Here is a 23,752-nt window from a genome sequence, read left to right on the forward strand (position 1 = left end):
GTGCGGGGCGCTGGTTGCTATGGACGCCCTGGCTGCTGCCGGCGGGCGGGTGGGCGCGCGCAGGGTCGCGGGGGCTGCCGTACAACCTTACTTTTCCCGGTCCCCGCGGCTCTGGGCCTCGCTCTCCGCCGTCCGGGCGGCACCATGAAGTCTTTAAAGAAGGAGTCCCGCCTTAGAATACCTACAAACAGATTCTTGGAGGCCCCAGAGAGCGTGAAAGGTTGGCGCTGGCTGCCTTGGGAGCTCAGGAAAGCCCTTACAGGGGCAGGGGTTCTTGGGATTCACGACACGGGGCCTGGAGTATGGCCGTGACCCCAGGATGGAGGTAAAGATGATGCCGGAAGGGGGTACGGGGACGGCGTGCCCCATACCTTTGACGGGGCCCTGGGGATGGTGTACAAGGCAGAGAACCTCAGGGAAGGGAGATACAGGGCACGGGGCCTTGAAGATGGGGACAAAGGAAGCAGTACTGACAGAGGTCTCAGGGATCAGTTGTCCGGGAAATGACTTTTGGGAAGGAAGACATAGAAGACTTTGAACAGTATCTTAGGTTGGGACCTTTGCCTTAGGTGGGATGCAGAAGATCCAGGAAAGAGTTTAAGAGTAGAAGGGCCAGGATAAAGGTCCTTGGGAAAAGAAACTCAGGGCAGAATGCAAGAAACATGTTGAGGTGGTGAAACCAACAACCTTCGTGGGATTCTCTGGGAGGTGTCACCTAAGAGCCTTACTGGAAACCAGAAGAAACGCTTAACTTGGCCAGTTTTGTTTTTGACTACCTTTCCCACCATGTGACCTTTCTAGCCACATTGTTTAACACCTGTTCCACTTGTTTATGGAGAAGGAAATGGCAACCCACTCCAGTATTCTTGCTTGGAAAATCCCACGGACAGAGGAGCCTGGAAGGCTATAGTCCATGGGGTTGCAAGTCGGACTTAAGAGACGAAACCAACCACTTGTTTAACCTGAAGACGTCACTGGACATGCCTGCTTCCTGGCCTCTCTGGCTTCCTCTGGTTGCAAGTGGGAGGACCCCTGGGTGCCTTGATAGCAGGCTGACTGCCATGGACATGTTCCCATTTACAACCCACTTCCTCTTCAGTCTTTTTTGCTGTTTGCATTTATCCAGGGTCTGCTGGGTGTGGGCACTGTGCTATGCAACAAGACTATTGGTAGTAACTGTGGGACCCCAGACCTCAGGAAACCGAGGTGGAGAAACCAGTCAAGTATAAAGGTTGTAATATGAGTGCCCATAGGTATTAAGAGGGATCAGAGCACCTGACCCAGGCCTTGTTGTTCAGTTGCTCGGTCATTTCTGACTCTGTGACCCCATGGACTGCAACATTCCAGGCTTCCCATCCTTCACTATCTCCTGGAGTTTGTTCAAACTCATGTCCATTGAGTTGGTGATGCCATCCAAGCATCTCAACTTCTGTTGCCCCCTTTTCCTCCTGCCCTCTCAGTCTTTCCCAGCATCAGGGTCTTTTCCAGTGAGTCGGCTTTTCGCATCAGGTGGCTAAAGTAGTGGAGTTGCAGCTTCAGCATCAGTCCTTCCAGTGAATATTCAGGGTTGATTTCCTTTAGGATTGACTGATTTGATCTCCTTGCAGTCCAAGGGATTCTCAAGTCTTCAAGTCAGTCACTGTTTCCATTTTTTCCCCATCTATTTGCCAGGAAGTGATGGGACCAGATGCCATGATCTTAGTTTTTTGGATGTTGAGTTTTAAGCCAGCTCTTTCACTCTCCTCTTTCACCTTCATCAAGAGGCTCTTTAGCCATTAGGGGGGTATCATCTACATATCTGAGGTTCTTGATACTTTGCCTCACAATCTTGATTCCAGCTTCATCCAGCCCGGCATTTCACACGATGTACTCTGCATATAAGAATTAGAGGGGAACGTTTTCTGAAAAAGATGATGTTTATCTTGACAATTGCTAGTCATAAATCATGATATACAAGGTCAGTGTGAAGAGGGGGCAGGCCTGGAGTCAGTAGGATTCCTTGGGAGGCCTGGAAAGAATGGCTTTCTTTAATGCTTTTTTATAGTATAGAAGTCCACTCTAGGCTATACTGAGATGCTCTTTCATAATAGCATGTTTTAACAGGAGAGAAAGAGAAAAATAGCTGGTCTTCTTTCCCAAGGGCAGTCAAGGGCTCTCCTAGTTACTGCCTCCTGCTTACCTAGTTTCTGGAGATCACATCAGATTTGAACTTTCTACTGTAAACAAATCAAGGAAAGATTTTGTTCACTGCATATTTATTTTTAATAAGAGGAAATTTAGTTTGTTTAACAGCGTTTGAACCTACTGTATAGCCCAAGGATCTATACTCAATATTTTATAATAAGCTTATAAGGGAAAAGAATCTGAAAAAAAAATAGATTATATATATGGGGGTGTGTGTACATATAACTGAACACTATGTTGTACACCTGAAACTAACACCACATTGTAAATCAACTATATTGCAATAAAAAATTTTTAATTAAGAAACATAATTTTTAAAAATAGACCTTGATTTCAGTTCAGTTCAGTTCAGTTCAGTTGCTCAGTCGTGTCCGACTCTTTGCGACCCCATGAACTGCATGCAGCACGCCAGGCCTCCCTGTCCATCACCAACTCCCGGAGTTCACTCAGATGCACTTCCATCGAGTTGGTGATGCCATCCAGCCATCTCATCCTCTGTCGTCCCCTCCTTCTCCTGCCCCCAATCCCTCCCAGCATCAGAGTCTTTTCCAATGAGTCAACTCTTCGCATGAGGTGGCCAAAGGACTGGAGTTTCAGCTTTAGCGTCAGTCCTTCCAAAGAACACCCAGGACTGATCTCCTTTAGAGTGGACTGGTTGGATCTCCTTGCAGTCCAAGGGACTCTCAAGAGTCTTCTCCAACACCACAGTTCAAAAGCTTCAATTCTTCGGTGCTCAGCTTTCTTCACAGTCCAACTTTCACATCCATACATGACCACTGGAGAAACCATAGTCTTGACTAGACGGACCTTTGTTGGCAAAGTAATGTCTCTGCTTTTGAATATGCTATCTAGGTTGGTCATAACTTTCCTTCCAAGGAGTAAGTGTCTTTTAATTTCATGGCTGCAGTCACCATCTGCAGTGATTGTGGAGTCCAAAAAAATAAAGTCTGACACTGTTTCCACTGTTTCCCCATCTATTTGCCATGAAGTGATGGGACCAGATGCCATGATCTTAGTTTTCTGAATGTTGAGCTTTAAGCCAACTTTTTCACTCTCCTCTTTCACTTTCATCAAGAAGCTTTTTAGTTCCTCTTCACTTTCTGCCATAAGGGTGGTGTCATATGCATATCTGAGGTTATTGATATTTCTCCTGGCAGTCTTGATTCCAGCTTGTGCTTCTTCCAACCCAGCGTTTCTCATGATGTACTCTGCATATAAGTTAAATAAGCAGGGTGACAATATACAGCCTTGACATACTCCTTTTCCTATTTGGAACCAGTCTGTTGTTCCATGTCCAGTTCTAACTGTTGCTTCCTGATCTGCATATAAGTTTCTCAAGAGGCAGGTCAGGTGGTCTGGTATTCCCATCTCTTTCAGAATTTTCCACAGTTTGTTGTGATCCACACAGTCAAAGGCTTTGGCATAGTCAATAAAGCAGAAATAGATGTTTTTCTGGAACTCTCTTGCTTTTTCCATGATCCAGTGGATGTTGGCAATTTGATCTCTGGTTCCTCTGCCTTTTCTAAAACCAGCTTGAACATCTGGAAGTTCACGGTTCACGTATTGCTGAAGCCTGACTTGGAGAATTTTGAGCATTACTTTACTAGCGTGTGAGATGAGTGCAATTGTGCGGTAGTTTGAGCATTCTTTGGGATTGGAATGAAAACTGACCTTTTCCAGTCCTGTGACCAGACCTTGATTTAAGAACATGCATTAAGGTGAGGAAAGAAAAAAAGCATGTAAGGCAACTTTTTCCTTCTAAATACCTGAGGGAAAGCCTCTAATGTAGTTGGGCCATACTCCCTCCTACCCCTTCCAATATAATAAAGTTAATCACCAACTGCAATCTTTGGTTATGTTTCCCCACAATCTCTGAATTATAGCAAAAAGGCAAGCAAAACCTGTTTAGGGACCTGAGCCCTTTTGACTTCTAGGTTTCTCCTTGCTCTTGTTGCTAAGAAACTGGGAAATCTCCCAGACTCCCAGATGCCTCTCCACCATCAATTAAAGCTCAGCCTAGTATGGACAGCCCCTCCCTTGGTTTCTCCAGTGCAACTGTGAGGTCAGAATTTCCCAAAGACCTGAATCAACACTAATACAGAATAGCATTTAGATGAAACAGGAAGCAGAAAAACTGAGAGTCCAGGTTTCTTTTCCCTCCATAGCTCCCTCCTTCCTCTCCCAGCCTTGTACCTCCTACCCACCTGAGAACCTTGCTTCCCTCTGCCTGGGCTAGCTCCAGCTGAGGAGGTGTCACCTGACTTCCCTGTACAAGGGGGCTGGTCTCTAACCCTCTCACAGCTATCAGGACACGGGTGAAGTGCCAGCTGTGTGTTTTATCAGAAGCCCCGAATCAGCTTGGGTTTCTGGACCAAAGAACTGGAAATAGCTGGGCCTCCACAGGTTCAGTAGGAGACATACTTCAACCCCGTGGAAACCTCATTTCAGGTCCTGACATGACCCGCACAGGACTGTCCTTCCTGCGTGGTCTCCGCACCTTGTCTCTGCGTCTCCTGTCTTCCTGGCTAACCCTCACCGAATGAGTCTCTGAAGTGCTGCTCTCAGCAACTTGCTCTTCTGAACCAAACCTCCTCCTTGCTGACAGAGAACGGTCAGATGCTTCAGACTTAGTTTACAGAGGCGTGCTGCCCTGGTGTCCCTTTTATCCCCAATGTCACCCGCACCCCATCCCCAGGCCTTCTATGTCACCATGCCTCACATATGCCACCCTCAGCCCCCCCTCCACCTTTGCTCTTAAGCAGAAATAGCTCTGCTGCTCTGCCTCTGCAAAGACTTCTGATCCTTCAAGGTCTAACTTCACCTGTGAAGCTGCCTCTGACCCCTGTAGCTGCTCTTCTGAAACTTTCCTTAGAGTCCTAACTTTACCCTCTACATCCACCTGTTCCTTCTTGGCTGCGTAACCAAAGCTATTGTTTGTCTCACCAATTTAGGCTCTTAATGTTGTGATTGGTGTGTGTTATTGTCTGCTGCTGCTTCCAGTTTCTCAAGAGAAGGAGCCATATCGTGACCATTTAATACCATCTTCTTTGTAATTTAGGGTACATAGAAGGTACTTGGTATATATGCATATTCTCTAGGGTGAATTGAAGTTTAAAATGTATACATGTAAATGTATATTTCTATGAATATTAACTAGAACACACCATTCCCTGACTGCAGTAGTGCAGCATATACTGTACTTCAAAAATCTTTAGCAATGTTGAAAGTTTATAAATTGGTACATGGTAGTTATAAACCCATCAGTAAAAAAAAGACACTTACTCCTTGGAAGGAAAGTTACGACCAACCTAGACAGCATATTAAAAAGCAGAGACATTACTTTGTCAACAAGGTCCGTCTAGTCAAGGCCATGGTTTTTCCAGTGTATGGATGTGAGAGTTGGACTATAAAGAAAGCTGAGCGCCAAAGAGCTGATGCTTTTGAACTGTGGTGTTGGAGAAGATTCTTGAGAGTCCCTTGGACTGCAAGGAGATCCAACCAGTCCATCCTAAAGGAAATTAGTCCTGAGTGTTCATTGGAAGGACTGATGTTGAAGCTGAAACTTCAATACTTTGGCCACCTGATGCGAAGAGTTGACTCATTGGAAAAGACCCTGATGCTGGGAAAGATTGAGGGCAGGAGGAGAAGGGGATGACAGAGGATGAGATGGCTGGATGGCATCACCGATTCAATGGAGATGGGTTTGGGTGGACTCTGGGAGTTGGTGATGGACAGGGAGGCCTGGCATGCTGTGGTTCATGGGGTTGCAAAGAGTTTGACACGACTGAGAAACTGAACTGAACTGAACAATAAGAAAAACACCTGTCTGGAGATGCTTAATCTCTTGAGAAGATGTAGAACTAGCCAGAGTGATAGAGGAAGCAAATTTTCTGGAGAATATAAATAATACCAAAATATCTATAAAAGCAGATCTTGAGCTGGTACCAATTCTCTTGGGCTATCACCAGTGCTTTGTGCAGAAGGGAGAGGTGAAGGAGAGATGGCACACTCCAGGCCTTCCTTCCACAGAGGTGGAAGGAGCTCCACATCTGCTGGGGGCGGGACCAGAACCCGCGGCCAAGCCGCTCAGCCCCTTGTGTGTCTGTGTGTGCAGGTCCATGTGGCTTGGCTGGTGGGTGCTCCTGAGTTTCTACTGACCCCATTGCTGCAGAGATGGACTCTGGCCAATATGCAAAGTTCAGAGTTATTAATATATTTCAATTGATTCTGGCTTGGGTTTTTATGGCCGCTGAGTATGTGGGCATTTTCTAAAAACTAGTTTGATTCTGGTAACCAAAACACCTACCTTGATGTTTTAATGACACTGCTTCTTAAAAATTAGAATACTATGAGAAACAGTGGACAAAACCAAGTTGTGTTTTAAAGTCCTTAAAGGCAGTGCTTTAGGTTTTTCTCTTGATTGTAGGGCCTTATTTCAAAACTTTCTGAACCAGATGGCAGCACACAAGAGGATACCAGCCAGAAAAAAGAGATGCATTTGAAACTGTTAAGCCACCTCTGTAGAAGGAAGGCAGGGAGTGTGTCCTCACTGAGGAGTAACTTGCTTCTGTGCCACGCATTCTCAGTCCTGTGCTCTGGCGCATGAGAGATACAGGCTCAGATCACTCCACTTTCTTCCTGGGCCATGAACTGTATCCTAATCACTTCACCTCTGCAGTAGACTCCTAAGTGATCTTGTGCTCATTCTTGTACCCACTAATCCATTCCTTGCCATCCTGTGGCCCACAAGGTACAAGCTGAAGCCCTTTACGTGGCTCACTAAGTTCTTCATGATATGGCTCCTACTTTTCTGTCCCAGTACTGCTTCCTACTTCCCACCTCACTGCATCTAGCTATTTAAAAACACATGCTTTGCATTTCAGACATGTGCTCTATCCTTTCTTGCCTCTAGGCCTCTAGGAGGAATTCCTATCCTCCACTTCCTTTCCCTTATCTCTCATCATCCTTCAGCTCCCAGTTAATTACCTCCTTAGGAAGCCCTCCATGACCACTCCACACACTGGATTGAGGCCCCCAGATGCTCCCACAGTCACCCTAGTTGAGTCTGTTTGACAGACATGCCTCCCATAGGCATGTGCTCTTTGAAGCTTAAGACTTTGCCTTATATCCCCAAAGCCTAGCACAGTGGCGGGCATATCAGTTCAGTTCAGTCGCTCAATCATGTCCTACTCTTTGTGACCCCATGGACTATAGTACGCCAGGCCTCCCTGTCCATCACCAGCTCCCAGAGCCTACTCAAACTCATGTCCATCGCGTCGGTGATGCCATGCAACCATCTCATCCTCTGTTGTCCCCTTTTCCTCCCGCCTTCAATCTTTCCTAGCATCAGGGTCTTTTCAAATAAGTCGGTTCTTCACATCAGGTGGCCAAAATATTGGAGCTTTAGTTTCAGCATCAGTCCTTCCAGTAAATATTCAGGACTGATTTCCTTTAGGATTGACTGGTTGGATCTCCTCACAGTCCAAGGGACTCTCAAAAGTCTCTCCAACACCACAGTTCAAAAGCATCACTTCTTCGGCACTCAGCTTTCTTTATAGTCCAACTCTCACATCCATACATGACTACTGGAAAAACCATAGCTTTGATGGATCTTTGTTGGTAAAGCAATGTCTCTGCTTTTTAATATGCTGTCTAGGTTGGTCATAGCTTTTCTTCCAAGGAGCAAGTGTCTTTTAATCACTCAGATGCAGTCAACATCTGCAGTGATTTTGGAGCCCCCAAAAATAAAGCCTCTGTTTCCATTGTTTCCCCATCTATTTGCCATGAAGTGATGGGACTGGATGCATGATCTTAGATTTCTGAATGTTGAATTTTAAGCCAACTTTTTCACTCTCCTCTTTCACTTTCATCAAGAAGCTCTTCAGTTCTTCTTCGCTTTCTGCCATAAGGGTGGTGTCATCTGCATATCTGAGGTTATTGATATTTCTCCCAGCAATCTTGATTCCAGCTTGTGCTTCAGCCTGGCATTTCACATGATGTACTCTGCATATAAGTTAAATAAGTAGGGTGACAATATACAGCCTTGACGTACTCCTTTCCCAATTTGGAACCAGTCTGTTGTTCCATGTCCAGTTCTAACTTGCTTCTTGACCTACCTACAGATTTCTCAGAAGGCAGGTCAGGTGCTCTGGTATTCCCATCTCTTTAAGAATTTTCCACAGTTTGTTGTGATCCACATAGTCAAAGGCTTTGGCGTAGTCAATAAAGCAAAAGTAGATTTTTTTCTGGAACTCTCTTGCATATAGAAGATGTTTAAACAGTATTTATTACATGGAAGAATGTGACATGAATGGCCAGTGGTGAATGTTCTGCTTTTCCCAGAGCATCCAAATTTTTATCAGTGTCTTAGGAAAGCTAGTGCCTTCACCCAGAAGAATGGACAGTACCATCACTGGAGGGAGGAGACTGAGAAAGTGTCTAGTTGTCCCAAAGCACTGCATCAGAGTCACCTAGGGAGTCAGGAGCCAGGAAGCTGTATTTGTAAAACTTCCCAAGAGATTCTGAGGTAGACATTTAACTAACATTTGGGAACCACTTATTTAGTTCAAGTTTCCTCTTTTTACAAAAGAAAACTGAGACCAAATGATGTACCCCAGGTTGTCCAGCTATAAGTAGCACAGCTTGATCTCAGTTTCAGCTACAAAGCCTCAGCCACTGTTTGGGGGGTGGGCATGCACCTACAAGAGAGAACTCCTGTCACCCCAGCAAAGTGCTGCCCAGGCCACCTTGGCAGCCTCTGCTGTCCATCCAGGTGTCCAGCTTTGCCCCCCCACCACCATGGAATATAAAAATATCTATTTTTAAACACTTGAACTATCTGCTCCTCTTCAGAAAAGAAGCGGGCAAAGGTACCTGAACAGCCCACACCCCCAATTCAGGAAGAACCTGAACCTGTTAGCAATGTGCTACAAGGAGATGACATTCTTGCCTTAGCCATTAAGAAGGAAGACTTGAGGAAGGTAAGGATAAAGTCCAGGGATCCTTTGCTACAGGAACCTCTCCTTGCCACCTGGGTGGTCTAGAACTTCAACCATGTGCATTGCCTGTCCCCTGCCTCCCTACTTAGAGGGAGTGCCTGATTCCATGGAAGAATCCATCAAACACGAATCTGTTCACTTTTGCATCCAATGGAATTTGCTATGTCCTATTAACATTTCTAAGATTCGTATAGAACCGCAGAGAAATGAAAGAATGAAGTCATGTGCTTCCCATAGAGGCGAGTGATACCATCCCCATTTCACAGAAGGGAAAATGAGTTACAGATATGGGTAACCCCCTCCTTTTCCTGGGAAAATGAGCCACTTCTCACCTGAACTATCTGGAGGCATGAGATGTTTTTATTTTTTCCCAGGATGTTAATAAGTCTCATAGCTGTTACAAAGGCATTTCCTCAACAGAACATATGGACAGATCTAGAGAAACAGATCTGTCTGCCTTCAGGAATTCCACCAAGAATTAGGATAGAGAAGGGTGGCTTTTTCCCTCCTTTTGATCTCATGTGAAATCTCTGTCTTATTTCTTTTTAGCAACATCTTCCTCGCCTTATTGAAACAGAAGATAAACATGTAATTACCCAGAGATTTATCATCCGTAAACCCAAACCCAAGGATCATAGGAAGGTCTCACACTTAGTAGCACATCCTGCTACTCCAGATGCAGCCACAAAGCCCCTGGACTACTCTGGTGTGCACTGGCATCAAAGTTCATGAGTCATCCTGGAGAGAATGTGGGGCCCTGTCAGAGTACCAGCTGGCTATAGCTTGCCTTCCTGCCTCTTCTTTTTGCTTCCAGGACCAGGTGACATCTTCCATGGCAGTGACCAGATCCTGCCCCACCACATCCTGGGGAGTCTCCAGGACTTTAAGAGAATTGCAGTTGCTCGAGGGAACACCCAGGTTCGTTTGTACAGAGCTGCCTGAAGGAGAGAAGTCACTGAGGTCATTGCAGTCTTACCACCTGGCAGAGTCCAGAGGACTGAGGTTACAGAATTTGAGGTGATAAGTGACCCTTCCCCCCAAATAGTGAAGCCTACGTAAGCTAGCTTCAGCAGAAGTCAGGAATTCACTCTAAGGAGACAAGAGCCTGGAGGACTCCAAAGGCAAGAGTGTGTCTGCCTCTCGTCAGACTGAGCCCACTCCCTCCGCCACTGCTGTCTGCACCCCAGCTTTATTTCCCCTCCTCCATCCACATGGTGGAGGAAGGTGGCTCCCCATAGCTCCCAGGGCCACATGGAGAGACTGTCTGTCTTCCCAACTTTCTCGTCATGCAGCGCTTCTGTCAGTTCCCTCAGTTTCCTGGGTCCAGGCAGAGGATCTCTCAGGTGTTAAAAGGCCTGGGGTTCAATAAAAATGGCGCCGTTATGCAGCAGGTGAGGGTGTCAACAGCAGCTGGGAGGAGGACAGACGCAGTGAAGGACGTTGGCCAGTCTTCCCATTCTGGGGGAGAGGGGACTGCCAGCGCCCCTGGTTCTGTGCTTTGCTTTCTGTCACTTGCTACCTTGTGGTCCTGGAGAGGAGGGACTCGGCAGAAAGGGAGGACAGCAGGGATTTAGGCCTGGAGAAGTCTGCTCAGCCCCACTGCCAGACCTTCCCTGGCCCTCCACACTCACATTGCTCTTTTCAGCTGGCTGAGCTGATACACACCCCACCCTGTCTGATGACTCTCATCTCAACTAAAGAAGAGCCAAAGCAGGAAGCCCCAAAAGAAGAGAAGGCACATCCTCCCTGGGTCCCGCCTCTGCAGCACAACTTTCTGAAAAACTGGCAGCGCAACATAGCCCTTCGGAAGAAGCAGCAGGAAGCTCTCAGTGGTGAGCAGAGCGGACAGGACACCTGCTTGGCCTCGGCACTGAGGCTCTGCTGCTGTGTTTTTTCTCCCCCTTCACCTGCAGAGCCTGGATTCAGGCTGGTCGCTTTTGTGCTGAGTGCTCCCAAGTGCTTCTTGTACTTACTGGGTCATGAAGTCAGCCCAGTGACTGGAGCTGATCAGAGAGCTCGGGCCCCTACTTGTTCGGATTTGGTGGTGGGATTGCATTCTTGGTTCTCTTTAGAACGGCTGAAGAAGCCAGTCAGCGAGCTGCTGATGCACACAGGGGAGACCTACAGACAGATCCAGGAGGAGCGGGAGCTCCTTGACCGAATGCTGTCAACGCGGTCTGATGGGAAGGTAAGGACAGTACACCCTGTGGGAGGGGTCTGGACAGCTGGGGACAAAAAAATATCTATCTAGTACAAAGCTTTGTTAAACCCTCAAGGTCTTTACTAAATTCTATTACTGGTTCTATTACTTGTCATTCAGGGACTGGCCAGATAAATAATTTGGCCTGTGGTGGTCCCTGTTAGTTTGAGGAGAAAGATATCACAGGTACTACGTTATTAGAATAGTCTTTGTCTTGGTTCTGTCTCCTAAAACCTGAGGCTCCAGTTTTCAGTTGCCCCAGGGCACCATGATGTGCTCTGGTATCTCAGTGCCTGGAAGAACTTGCCCTCTCTGGGGCCAGGTAAACATATAATGTGGCAGCCTGCAAATAAGAGAGTTGTGCTTCTCCCCTGTTCTCAGGGCAGCATGGATCCCACAGAGGCATCTGTGGTCTGTAGAGCTCTTGTCTCCCAGGCCTCCCACCCGCCTCTCTCAAAGGTGCTCAGGTAGTCTGACACATCTATCCTCCATTGACAGGGCTGCGAGTTGACCAGTGGGTTCTGGAGTCGACTGGAATACGTGGGAGATGAAATGACGGGTCTGGTAATGACAAAGACAAAAACTCAGCATGGCCTCATGGAGCCAATCACTCAGATCAAGAAGCCCTGGTCCATCCAGGCAGAGATGGGTGAGGAGTGGGATGTAAAGGAGACTGGCCTTGGGGGTAAGAGATCAGGGTTCTGGTGTGGTGGTCCAGTCCCCTCCAGTAAGACCACGGAAGCAGTGGTGGGAGGGGCCCAGCTCTAGGGCGTCGCTGTCCGTAACTGCGCTGAGCCTCCTCCGCTGAGCGCCCGGGGTGCGGCTGGGCCTCCTCCGCTGAGCGCCCGGGGTGCGGCTGGGCCTCCTCCGCTGAGCGCCCGGGGTGCGGCTGGGCCTCCTCCGCTGAGCGCCCGGGGTGCGGCTGGGCCTCCTCCGCTGAGCGCCCGGGGTGCGGCTGGGCCTCCTCTGCTGAGCGCCCGGGATGCGGCTGAGCTGAGGTGTGCTGTAAGTGTGAACTACACACTGGGTTTTGAAGATCAGCTTGAAAAAATAGATTTTATTAATAATTTTCATATTGATTACATGTTCATATTGATTACATGTTGAAATGATAATATTTTTAATATACTGGGTTAAATATATTACTGTTTCTTTTTACCTGTTTAAATGTGGCATCTGGAAACTTTTGATTACATATTCATGGCTTGCATTTGTTGTTTGCATCATATTTTTAATGGGCAGCACTGCTTTAAAGGCTGCCAGACCGCCTGGGTTCAGGTCCCAGCTGTGCTGACTTTGTGAACACCAGTGAGTTATTTAACCTCTCTGGTCCTCAGCTTCCCATCTGTAATACTCATGGGGTTGTGAGACGGTTAAATGAGACATGGTGTGTTTTAAGAGGTTCTGACTCATTGTTAAACACAATAAAAGGTAGCTGCTATTGTTATTTTTATTATAATCCAAAAATTTGACAGTCTAGAAGCTGGTTTTGCCGGAGTCCTGTGAAGGGCTGCTGAGGCAGTAGGTGTGGGGCCTGGAGGAGGAAGCTGTGTTTTCAGCTCTCCCAGCAATGGTGCCGGAATGGGTACTCTGAGAGCCCTTGAACATGGGTAGGGAGGGGACATGGCAGCAGCCTGTGCTTAGGGTTCTTGGACCCTGCTCTAGGGTTGCCAGCCCAGAAGGACGCGTGGTACCGCTACACCTGGGATCGGAGTCTGTTTCTGACCTGCCGGCGCAAGGAGCTGCAGAGCATCATGGCAGAGCTGAATTTTAGCCAGCAGGTTGGTAAGGCCTCTGTGCCTAGTCTGAAGCCCCTAGGGTGGGGCCTGTCTTCAGTCAAATAACCTTTGCTTTCTCTGTCTCTCTGAGGACATTGATGGCCTGGAGGTGGTGGGCAAAGGGCGGCCTTTCTCCAGTGTTACGGTGGAAGACTATTCAGTGTTTGAAAGGAGCTTGGAAAGCTCCTCTGAGGACACAGTGCACTTGTGAGTTGGGCCCTGGGCCTGAGGGAGAGCGGTTGGAGAGTGTGGCTTCCCCAGCGCCTGCAAGTATCCTAGGGCAGGCTTCCCTCCCTGGACTCCAAGTGCCTCCACCCCAGCCTCTTGCTCGTGGCTGTCGCCCCCTCCTCTGCCCATTCGAAGGGGCGCCTGTGCTCACTGTGCCACTGCCATCTCTTCTCTTCCAGCAGCCAGCTCCCGAGGGGGTTTCCTGGACATCCCTTTGCTCATAAGTGGGGCCCCTCCAGACTCCCCTAATGCTGTGTGCCTCTGCATGAAGAGTCTCTTTTTATGTCCAAGAACCTCCCATTGCAGGAATGGAGCAGGATGGAGCTGATGATGCTCCACTGGAGGGCAGAGCCGGGCACATTGCCACATTTTCTGGCAGCCATCTCCATGGGCTCCATGTGGCAAGATTGGCAGGCTTAGGAAATATACATCACTGGATTGTCTTACAGAGACTTATTGGCCAATTACCCTGATGTGGTTCCTATGCCTGTTCTTGGCCCTTCTCTGCTGTTCTGTGGGAAGCCAGCCTGCTGGATCCGAGGCAGTAATTCAGAGGACAAGGTAAAACCGCCTCCACCCTCACCCACCTGCTGGAAGGCCTTCCTCGTGAGGCGGTCTCAGGGTGGCTGTGGCAGTCACAAGGAGCCTGAACATTCTCCTATTTGCGTTTTTATCTGATCTCACCTTCCGCATGTTTGAAAATGTTAACAGCAACATGAACTTGAGCCAGAATAAGGTCACAAGTCTGAAAAGAGAATGTCACAAGCCACCCAGTTTGTACCTAGTCCCCAAACATGTAAATAAGCAAACCTCCTCAGACAGGAATGGCTTTGTTATTACTAGTTGTTCAGTCACTAAGTTGTGTGCGACCCCATGGACTGCGGCACTCCAGGCTTCCCTGCCTGTCACTATCTCCTGGAGTTTGCTCAGGTTCATGTCCATTGAGTCGGTGATGCCATCCAACCATCTCATCCTCTGTCATCCCCTTCTCCTCCTGCCTTCAATATTTCCCAGCATCAGGGTCTTTTCCAATGAGTCAGCTCTTTGCATCAGGTGGCCAAAGTATTGGAGCTTCAGCTTCAACATCAGTCCTTCTAATGAATTTCAGGGTTGATTTCCTTTAGGATTGACTGGCTGGATGTCCTTGTAGTCCAAGGGACTCTCAAGAATCTTCTCCGGCACCACAGTTCGAAAGCATCAATTCTTTGATGCTCAGCCTTCTTTATGGTCCAACTCTCACATCCATACATGACTACTGTAAAAACAATACTATAAAAACCATAGATTTGACTAGACAGACCTTTGTCAGCAAAGTGATGTCTCTGCTTTTTAATACACTGTCTAGTTTTATCATAGCTTTTCTTCCCAGGAGCAAGTGTCTTAATTTCATGGCTGCAGTCACTGTCCACAGTGATTTTGGAGCCCAAGAAAATAAAATCTGTCACTGTTTCCACTTTTCCCCCTTCTATTTGCCATGAAGTGATGGAAACAGATGCCATGATCTCAGTTTTTTGAATGCTGAGTTTTGAGCCAGCTTTTTCACTCTCCTCTTTCACCCTCATCAAGAGACTCTTTAGTTCCTCTTCTGTTTCTGCCATTACAGTGGTATCTGCATATCTGAGGTTGTTGATATTTCTCCCAGGAATCTTGATTCCAGCTTGTGAGTCATCCAGCCCAGCATTTCACATGGTGTACTCTGCATAGAAGTCAAATAAGCAGGGTGACCATATATAGCCTTACCATACTCTTCACAATTTGGAACCAGTCTGGACTTCCCAGGTGGCACTAGTGTTAAAGAACCCACCTGCCAATGCAGGAGACATAAAAGACATGGGTTCAACCCCTGGGTTGGGAAGATCCTCTGGAGAAGGAAATGGCAACCCACTCCAGTATTCTTGCCCGGAAAATCCAGGGACAGAGGAATGTAGCAAACTACAGTCCATCGTGGTGTCCCACAGAGTTGTACACAACTCAAGTGACTTAACATCCACTATTGTTCCAGGTTCATTTCTAAATGTTGCTTCTTCACCTGCACACAGGTTTCTCAGGAGACAGGTAAGGTGGTCTGGTATTCCCATCTCTTTAAGAATTTTCCATAGTTTGTTGTGATCCACACAAAGGCTTTTGCGTAGTCAATGAGGCAGAAGTAGATGTTTTTCTGGAATTCCCTTACTTTCTCTGTGATCCAAAGAATGTTAGCAATTTGATCTGTGGTTCCTCTGCCTTTTCTAAACCCAACTTCTACATCTGAAAATTCTCATACTACTGAAGCCTAGCTTGAAGGATTTTGAGCATTACCTTGCTAGCATGTGAAATGAATGCAGTTGTACACTAGTTTGAACATTCTTTGGCATCGCCCTTCTTTGGGATTGGAATGAAAACACATATTCCAGTCCCATGGCCACTGCTGAGTTTTCCGAATTTGTTGGCATATCAAGTACAGCATTTAAGCAGCAGCATCTTTTAGGATTTGAAATAGCTCGGCTGGAATTCCATCACCTCCACTAGTGTAGTTCATAGCAATGTTTCCTAAGGCCCACTCAAACTATTCTTCAGATGTTAAGGAGTAGAGATGTTCATCAGATATAAAATCTGTTTTATCTCCTCTTCTTACTGTTGATGGCAGAGACAGCCGCTTTTGGTGTATGATGCCTATGTGTTTGAGAGTGGCCAGGCCCTGGAAGCCCAGGGCAGGAGACTTCAGTGCCAAACCCAGGAGAGTCCTGACAAACCAGGCTGAGTTGTTCACCCTAGGCCAGGATATCTCTCAGACCTCCTCTCTCCCCAGAGGCATGTTGGAATTGCTGTCCGCTTGACCTTTGAAACTCTAGAAGGGGAGAAAACATCTTCAGAACTGACCGTGGTCAATAATGGCACAGTGGCCATTTGGTACGACTGGCGGCGGCGGTCACAGTGGGACTCTTTCCAAGACCTGAAGAGGAATAGGATGCAGAGGTTCTACTTCAACAATCGGGAAGGTACCTGGGGGAAGCTGCCCACTCACCCCTCCTACAGCCCAAGTCTCGCTCATGCCCAGGCCCTGCAAGCATGAGCCCCTCTTCCCACCTGTCCACCCCATGTCTTCCATGAAGTGTGCCATCTCCTGTTCCCATCAGCTGGGGGAATGGCAGAACGCAGGAGTGAGCCACCAGGGGCAGAAACAGTTGCCCATATACCTGGGCCTGAGGCTAGAGTCCCTCATCCCAAGAACGCCCTCAGTTCTTCACAAGCCAGGACAGTTGGTCACCCTAACCAAGGCTTAGTTAACTTTCTACACACAGGCTTGGGGCTCAGCAGCTCCCACCTGGTGAAAAACCTCTGTCTCTGTCCCTCTCAGGTGTAATTCTGCCTGGAAAAACTAAAAACTTTACCTTTTTCTTCAAATCTTTGAATGCTGGGATCTTCAGGGAGTGTTGGAAATTTGGAACCCACCCTATCCTATTAGGAGGTGCTCTCCTGCAGGTCAACCTCCATGCAGTCTCCTTGGCCCAGGACATTTTTCGGGATGAGAGGAAGTTATTGGAGGTAAGGGACGCCAGATCTTAGCCCCTGTGGACACTCCGTAGGTTAACATAGTGTTCTTCCTGACACTGCCTGCAGGGATCTTGTTACTTCCAGCCCTAGAGGGGAACTTTTAAAAAACAGATACTTCTAAAAGACAAAACCACTCCTCGGGGGTTTGTGATGTAAAAGATAGGTGAGCAGGCAAGAGAAGAGGCAGCTTTGAGCTCCATCATGCCTGGCCCTCGGAGAAGGTAATGGCACCCCACTCCAGTACTCTTGCCTGGAAAACCCCATGGACGGAGGAGCCTGGTGGGCTGTAGTCCATGGGGTCGCTAAGAGTCAGACATGACTGAGCGACTTCACTTTCACTTTTCACTTTCATGCATTGGAGAAGGAAATGGCAACCCACTCCAGTGTTCTTGCCTGGAGAATCCCAGGGACGGGGGAGCCTGGTGGGCTGCCGTCTATGGGGTCGCACAGAGTCAGACACGACTGAATCGACTTAGCAGCAGCAGCAGCAGCAGCATGCATGACCCTACTTCATTAGAAAGAAATGAGACTGGCCCTTAAAATGCAGACTGAATGGAAGTACTTGCTTAAGTGTAAACACTTGTCTGGTACTACCCAGTGGAGGTGCATTTAACTGGCAAGACTTCAAAACCAGACAAAACCAGAGAGAACACTAATTAGTGGGCCAGGCACCAGGAGGGAGTGTGAGGTGGGAAGTGGGAATGTGCTGGTCCATCAGGCTTGCGGCCTGGCCATCTGGTGCTGTGCTCTGTGGGATTCTACAGAAAAGATGTGCTTTTTTAATTCATTTGTGGCCCCCAAACACAAGCCAGCTACTTCAGCTGGGCTCAACCCCTGGTGAACAAAGGTGATTTTTACAAATGTAATATCTGCTTCACTGCTGACTATAGGACCAGCCTCTCTCACGAGATGCCCCTCCACCATTTTCTGTAACAGTGACCATGTGGCTAAGTCATGCTCTCAACAAGGCGGTCCCTGAGCCTTGCCCTTCCTCCTTATCGGGGGAAATGCTGACTGTGTGGCCTCTTGGCCCTGTGAAGGAACAACTTCTCTGGGTCTGACCCTTCCTCCTTTCAGCCTCTTTCAGGAAACAAGGATCTTTGGGGAGAACCGAGGGGTTTGAGTCTGGTAACAGGAGAGTACGTGTGTGTGTGTGTGTGTGTGTGTCTGTGTGAGAGAGAGAGAGAGACAGACAGACAATGGCAAGAACTCTGTCGACAGGAAGGCAGACAGTTCTGGGGCTCTGCCTCCCCTTGAGGATGCAACATGGGTTTTGAAAGCCTGAGCTGCTGCTTATGCCATGTTCCTTTCCCCAGAGCAAGCTGGCTGCCCATGAAGCAGTCACCATTGTGGAGAACGTGCTGCAGGAGCTCCTGAGGGGGATCCTGACGCCCGAGCGCACACAGTCACCTGTGGACGCCTCTGTCACTGAGGAGGACTTGTTCCACCATAGGAATCCTCAGGTACAGGCCCAGCGCTGGCCCCTGCCCATTTTTGTGCTTGCCCCGGGAGAAAGTAATAGCAAACCCTTTGTGTGCCAGGATCTGTTCCGAGAAACTTGAGTCACTCTGTTTCTCCACAGCAGTCCTATGAGATGGGTACTTTTTCTATCTTCATTTTACATGGAAGAAACTGAGGCCCAGGGAGGTTAAGTAATTTGCCCAAGAAAACTTAGCTACTGTAAGTGAATGCTAGGTGATAACAGAGCTTCAAAAACTTCTTATTTAAACTCAATCTTCCTCGGAATCCCAAATGCATAAGTCTTAAGTTGGAGGCGCTCAGGCTGAAAGGGGAGCGGGGAGCCCTGTGAGCCTAGCAGCTCCTGCCGGCTTCCTCCTGCCTCCTCCATCAGCGCTCCTCGAGGGAACCAGAAGCTAGAGCAGGCTGGCACAGGCTCTGGGTGCCTCATGTCGCAGCCTCCCCCCACCCCAACACGCCTCCCCTTGCCTCCGCTGCAGCTGCATTACCAGCACCAGGTGGTGCAACATCTGCATAGTCTGTGGTGCCAGTACATGATCCTGCCCCTCAAGGCTGAGGAGGCCAGGCCCAGCGAGGAGGGGCACCTCAGCCCCAGGGCGCAGGCTGCTGCAACCCCGTCAGCCTACTCGGAGGAGACCTCAATGAAGATCGAGTCTTCTGCACACCTTAAGAGCCCAACGTTAGACCCTCAACTGCCCCGGCAGGAGAGCGAGGCCATCAAGGACTCCCAGGATCATGTTGGGTCCCAGAAGACCGGGCTAGGGGTCAGGCATTCTCAGCGGAAGAGCATCATGGAGGAGATCCTGGTGGAGGGGAGCCCAGATCTGGAGAGCATCAGGAGCCCCTGGGAACTGGATGGCCTTCCTCTGCCAGAGTGGAATCTCTGCCTGGAAGACTTCAGAAAGGTGCCTCCCAGCCCTGGCATAGCCAGGTGCCCATGCTTCTGCAGCCCCTTCCATCCCCATGGGCAGAGAAACAATCTTCTGAGGACCCAAATAAAGCAATATCTCGGTCATCTCTTTATCTTGGGTGCCTTGGCCACTGTGGTGCAGGAGGAGCTCCTTCTCTGACTCTTGGAAAGGGGTTCATGGGGTACAGATTTCCAAGGGAGGGCACAGGCTCCCACAGAAGGCACTCAGGCAGACTCTCCGTGGCTGCATCCCCTCCTGGCCCCCTGCCCTCACTATCCCACACCTGTTAGTAGAAGATGCGGGAACCCTTGGTATCCCAGGCAGAACGGTTGCCCATGGTACCTCTGACCTGCCAGGCAGTGATGGCACTCCCTGAGGAGAACCAGAGAGAAGACGCCCTAATCAGGCTCAACAAAGCGGCCCTGGAGCTGTGCCAGGAACCGCGGCCATTGCACCCTGACTTCCTGTACCAGATGTGGTAGGTACCCCCACCAGGAAAACTGCTTCCATCTCTTCCCCTTGCGGCATCTGGCCAGGGGTTCTGGGCAGGCAGTCCCAGGACTTAAGGGGGCTGAGCTCTCTTTGAGGTCAGGTTGCTGAAAAATTCTACAGACCCTTTATGCTCTGGCAGCTGCCACAGCATCCCTTAAGCTGCTCTCCCTATGCCAGCCACCCTCTGGGAAGGAGTCATATCAGAGTAAGCACCTTGATGTTTTTCCCCCTTCTTTCCTTGTTTCTTCTCGATGAGCAGATAAGTGACCAGATGAAATAGCTGAGGACAGTGAGAAGAGGGGCCTGTTCCATAAAAAGCCTTAGTTGGTTGCCAGCCTTCTCATCGCCTGTTTAGAACTTGCTTGGATAGGCTTGGGGGCCTTCTGCAAGGCCCTCAGAACACAGTTCCAGGAGCTTCATCCTGCAAATCTTATGCAGGTCTAGCCCCTCCAGTGGGAATGGATCCAAGCTGGAGTGGGAGTGGTTTCAAGCTGGAGTTAAGACTGACCTAACCTTATCCCCAGGCCACCTTTTCTTGGCTGCCACCAAGGAAAGCCCGATCCCTATCCCAGCACTTGCACAGGTGCCAGTGAAGATGCTGGCTGGACAGAGGCATGATATTTCCATAGCAGTTCCTGGTACCAGTGTCTTAGACGAAAAGGACCAAGCCTCTCAGATTCAAGAGCAAATGAGCGGTGATGGCTTTTTTCCAATATGTCTTGCTGTCTAGTTTGCAGCTTTGGCGAGATCTGATTGACAGCCTGGTAAGCCATTCCCTGTGGCTGAGGGCTCTGCTGGGCCTGCCTGAGAAGGAGACCATCTACCTGGACATGCCAGAAGAGCAAGGTCAGACACTGTGCACCTCTGCGTAGTCTTTCCCATCCCTCTGCCCAGGCGGCAGTGGTGCTTTCGCCATTTGTGTGCTTCTGGTGGAACCTCTGTGAGGTTGGTCCGTGGGGTAGGCCTCTTGCTGTTTATCTGCTGCCAGCAGTTGGGACCTAGAAGCAACATTAACAATCACCTTAGTTCAGCCCCCATGTTTTACAGGTGGAGTCCCAGAGAGGCGAGATGACTTGCCATCCTGTACATGGTGGAATGATGGAGCTGGGACTAGAGCCCGGGCCCCTCCCCCATGCCCTACAGTCATGAACTTGACCCAGAGCCTTGCTCCCGTTGGTGGGGATTCTCTCAAACAGCTTGAACATGGCTGCCCCAGGGCCCTTTGTTCTCCCAGCTCCTGCCTGTGGGGTCAGCTAGGCCACAGGCTATTTGTCTTCCATTCACTTCCCTTAGATCAAAAATCACCTCCTGTCACAGAAGTGAAGGTAACTTCTGGGAAAGTGGGAAAGGAGGACCGAAAAGGGGCATCCCAGGAAAAGAAACAGTTTGGAATCAGAGACAAAGAAGATAAAAAAGGACCCAGGCTGTCACCTGGGAAAGAGGCATGTAGCACATTTTCTGGGCCTGGGGTTGGGGCTGGGGAAGGGATAGGAGGGGCTGCAGAAAGTGGGCAGTCACTCCAGCATGATGCCCCTGCTCCCCTCAGAGCTGCTCTTGAAAAGGTCCTGGACCTCCCTCGGGAGCTACTGAAGGCTGGGCATCTCTGTGTCTCTCCAAGCAGGACCGTTTAAATAGCAAGAAGCACAAAACAAAGGATGACAAGAAGCCTGTGAAATCTTTAAGTCGGGACGGGCTTTCCTTGGACGAGCCTGCCCCTGACAGCATCATCCCGTCTCAGGAACCCATAGATCCCCTGGTCATGGAGAAATACACCCACAGGCTGCACACTGAGGTGAGGGCAGGAACCTGGCACTCAGCCCTCCCGTCACTCATACCTGCCCTGCATACCGACCTCTGCTCCCTCACTCCCTGGCTCACTCTGTTTATCCCACAAACAGTAAGTGCCTACTGCATCTGTGATGGAAGCAAAGCTGCCCTTGTGAAGGGCATTCTAGTATTCAAGACAGACCTCATGAATAAGTAACAAATGTGGCATGTTAGGTGATGAGCACTATGGGGAAAAGAGAGCAACCAGGGCTAGGGGATAGGGAAAGCCCAGGTGGGGGCAGGTGGGCCTCACTGGAAGGTGACATTGAACAAAGACTTGAAGAGAAGTGAGGAGTGGCCATGTGGACATCTAGGAGAATGCCGTGGGTAGAAGAGGGAGTGGGCCAAGAAGAGGCAGAGAGGGCAGAGAGTCCACCAAGAGAGACTCCTGGGTCACTTGGGGCTTTGTAGGCCATTGTGAGGATACACTGTTTTGAATAGAGGAATATGGTCCGATTCATGCTTTAGATCATTCTGGCTGCTCTTTGGAAATAGATGCTGGGGGCGCAGAGCAAAAGCCTTTCCCTTCTGTTGCTCCCTCTTCTTCTCCATCTTTGGTGTGTCTTGAGAGATCTCTTCCTTGGGTGAGCACCACATAGAGGGAATTCCCAGCAGCTGTAAGGGTTTTGAAACACTGGAGAGAATTTATCATATAAAATATGTTCTTAAGCAGTAGGTCCTTAGGGATTCACCTAGATGTTGTGTTCCATTCTTTTTGTCACTGTTGTTGGTTTTGGAAGGGAGATCCACAAAGCCACGTTAGATATGTCAAGGAGTCTAATGGCAATGCTTTGTCTTCTTCTGGGGTGGACAGCTGAGTAACTGGGATTGCATTGTGCATTTGATCATATTTAATCAGAAGCTCCATTTGCTTCTGGTAACATCACTGAGATTTGTGAGGGTCCATGGGGTCTAGAAAGAAATCATAGGGCTCTGAGGACCCATGGAGTAGACTCTTACTTAGCTCTTTGGAATTAAGAATCAACTTGCTGAGGCTTGTATGGTACAGCCTCACTAGAGGGTACAGACTTGGAGACATTTCAGTACATGGATCTGTGATCTTACTGGAAGGAAGGTTGGTCTCCAGGCGGCCAGGGTAGAACTGGGCCACCCGGAGGGACTAAATGGGCACTGCTCCCTGGGCCTCCCTGGAGTCGCCCCTTTAACCTTATGTCCCCATATGTCCAAGGGGCAATACAGGATTCCACCCCAGGCTGTTTAAAAAAACAAAACTATTTGCAAAAACAAAAGTTGTACCGAAACTTTAGTTTTATCTCTACCATTTTAGTTCTCTCCCCTCTTCAGCTGCCCCTCGGGGTGGGGTGCTCCCCTGTGCAGGTGCTTTCCATAGAGCAAACCTTTGCCTACGATGTTCGGCCCATCATTCCAGGTCTATGGGCTGCTGGATGCCCTGGTGACCGACCTGCTGGCCCTGGCTGACGAACTCAACCCCCAAAAGAATGCTGAGGAGCCTTTGCGTCTCTGCCCCTGACCCACGTGCCTGAGTTGCCTCCTGGGAAACTGCTTAACAAACAAATCAATAAAGAACCTTTATGTTCCTACCACTTCCCATATGCCTCTGTGTCTTGAATGTAAGATCTTGATGAAGTCAGCTTATGGTCCTCCTGTGTCCCACCTGCCCTCAGATCCCCCTCCTCAGTTCCTGGAGCCATCCAGCAGGAGGTGGGAAGGGGAGGTATGGGAGGAGCAGTGGAAGAGCAAGTTGGCAGCAGGACAAGGAATGAATCGAGGTGACAGGACAGAGAGCATCACCACTTGTGGCCCCTGCCTCCAGCCTTCGTTGGCTCACACTTCCGGGAGTGTGCTTCCTGGAGCCAGGTCTTCCCAAAATGTCATCACCATGTGTGACACAATGTGCAACTAGGAGGAGAATCAGACCCCACGGGACCTGGGTCCCTGAGGTCCTCACCTTTCTGCTGGGTCCAAAGGCCTCATCCCAAGCCCCGAGGATTGTGAGGATCATGCTGCACTCTTAAACCCTAAAAGCCAGATCCCTTTGTCATCAGCCAGAGGTTATTCTGGATTCTAGCCTGTTTATCCCCTCTTCATGTCAAACCACCTGGCCTCTTTGAGCTTTTTTCTTTTTTTCTGCTTTAAAAA

At 49.0% G+C, this 23,752-nt stretch overlaps 1 protein-coding gene across 3 annotated transcripts; it reads left to right on the top strand.

Annotated features, from left to right (window-relative positions):
* On the top strand, positions 1 to 23,196 carry LOC102395213 (MYCBP associated protein). Of its 3 annotated transcripts, XM_044939098.2 has the most exons (19): positions 1 to 220; positions 9,037 to 9,164; positions 9,732 to 9,888; positions 9,997 to 10,100; positions 10,828 to 11,014; positions 11,255 to 11,370; positions 11,881 to 12,031; positions 13,048 to 13,163; positions 13,252 to 13,367; positions 13,838 to 13,949; positions 16,177 to 16,366; positions 16,726 to 16,913; positions 18,239 to 18,385; positions 18,881 to 19,306; positions 19,669 to 19,790; positions 20,535 to 20,650; positions 21,098 to 21,246; positions 21,426 to 21,596; positions 23,022 to 23,196. In XM_044939098.2, exons 1-19 carry the CDS (start codon positions 145 to 147, stop codon positions 23,121 to 23,123), a joined length of 2,874 nt encoding a protein of 957 aa, XP_044795033.2. In that variant the 5' UTR covers positions 1 to 144; the 3' UTR covers positions 23,124 to 23,196. The 3 variants fall into 3 exon arrangements, with proteins under 3 accessions (XP_044795033.2, XP_044795031.2, XP_044795032.2); XM_044939096.2 differs by lacking the exon at positions 9,732 to 9,888 and having other exon boundaries at positions 3 to 325; XM_044939097.2 differs by lacking the exon at positions 9,732 to 9,888 and having other exon boundaries at positions 3 to 325; positions 9,997 to 11,014.
* Positions 23,197 to 23,752: the final 556 nt, after the last annotated feature.

The sequence above is a fragment of the Bubalus bubalis genome, chromosome 3 (assembly GCF_019923935.1).
Source record: "Bubalus bubalis isolate 160015118507 breed Murrah chromosome 3, NDDB_SH_1, whole genome shotgun sequence".
In the NCBI taxonomy this organism is placed as follows: Eukaryota; Metazoa; Chordata; class Mammalia; order Artiodactyla; family Bovidae; genus Bubalus; species Bubalus bubalis.

Coding starts and splice junctions, on each gene's coding strand:
- LOC102395213 (XM_044939098.2), top strand. CDS start 145: ATGAAGTCTTTAAAGAAGGAGTCCCGCCTTAGAATACCTACAAACAGA. Junction 11,371..11,880: donor CAACGCGGTCTGATGGGAAG/GTAAGGACAGTA, acceptor CTCCATTGACAG/GGCTGCGAGTTGACCAGTGG. Junction 20,651..21,097: donor GGACATGCCAGAAGAGCAAG/GTCAGACACTGT, acceptor CACTTCCCTTAG/ATCAAAAATCACCTCCTGTC.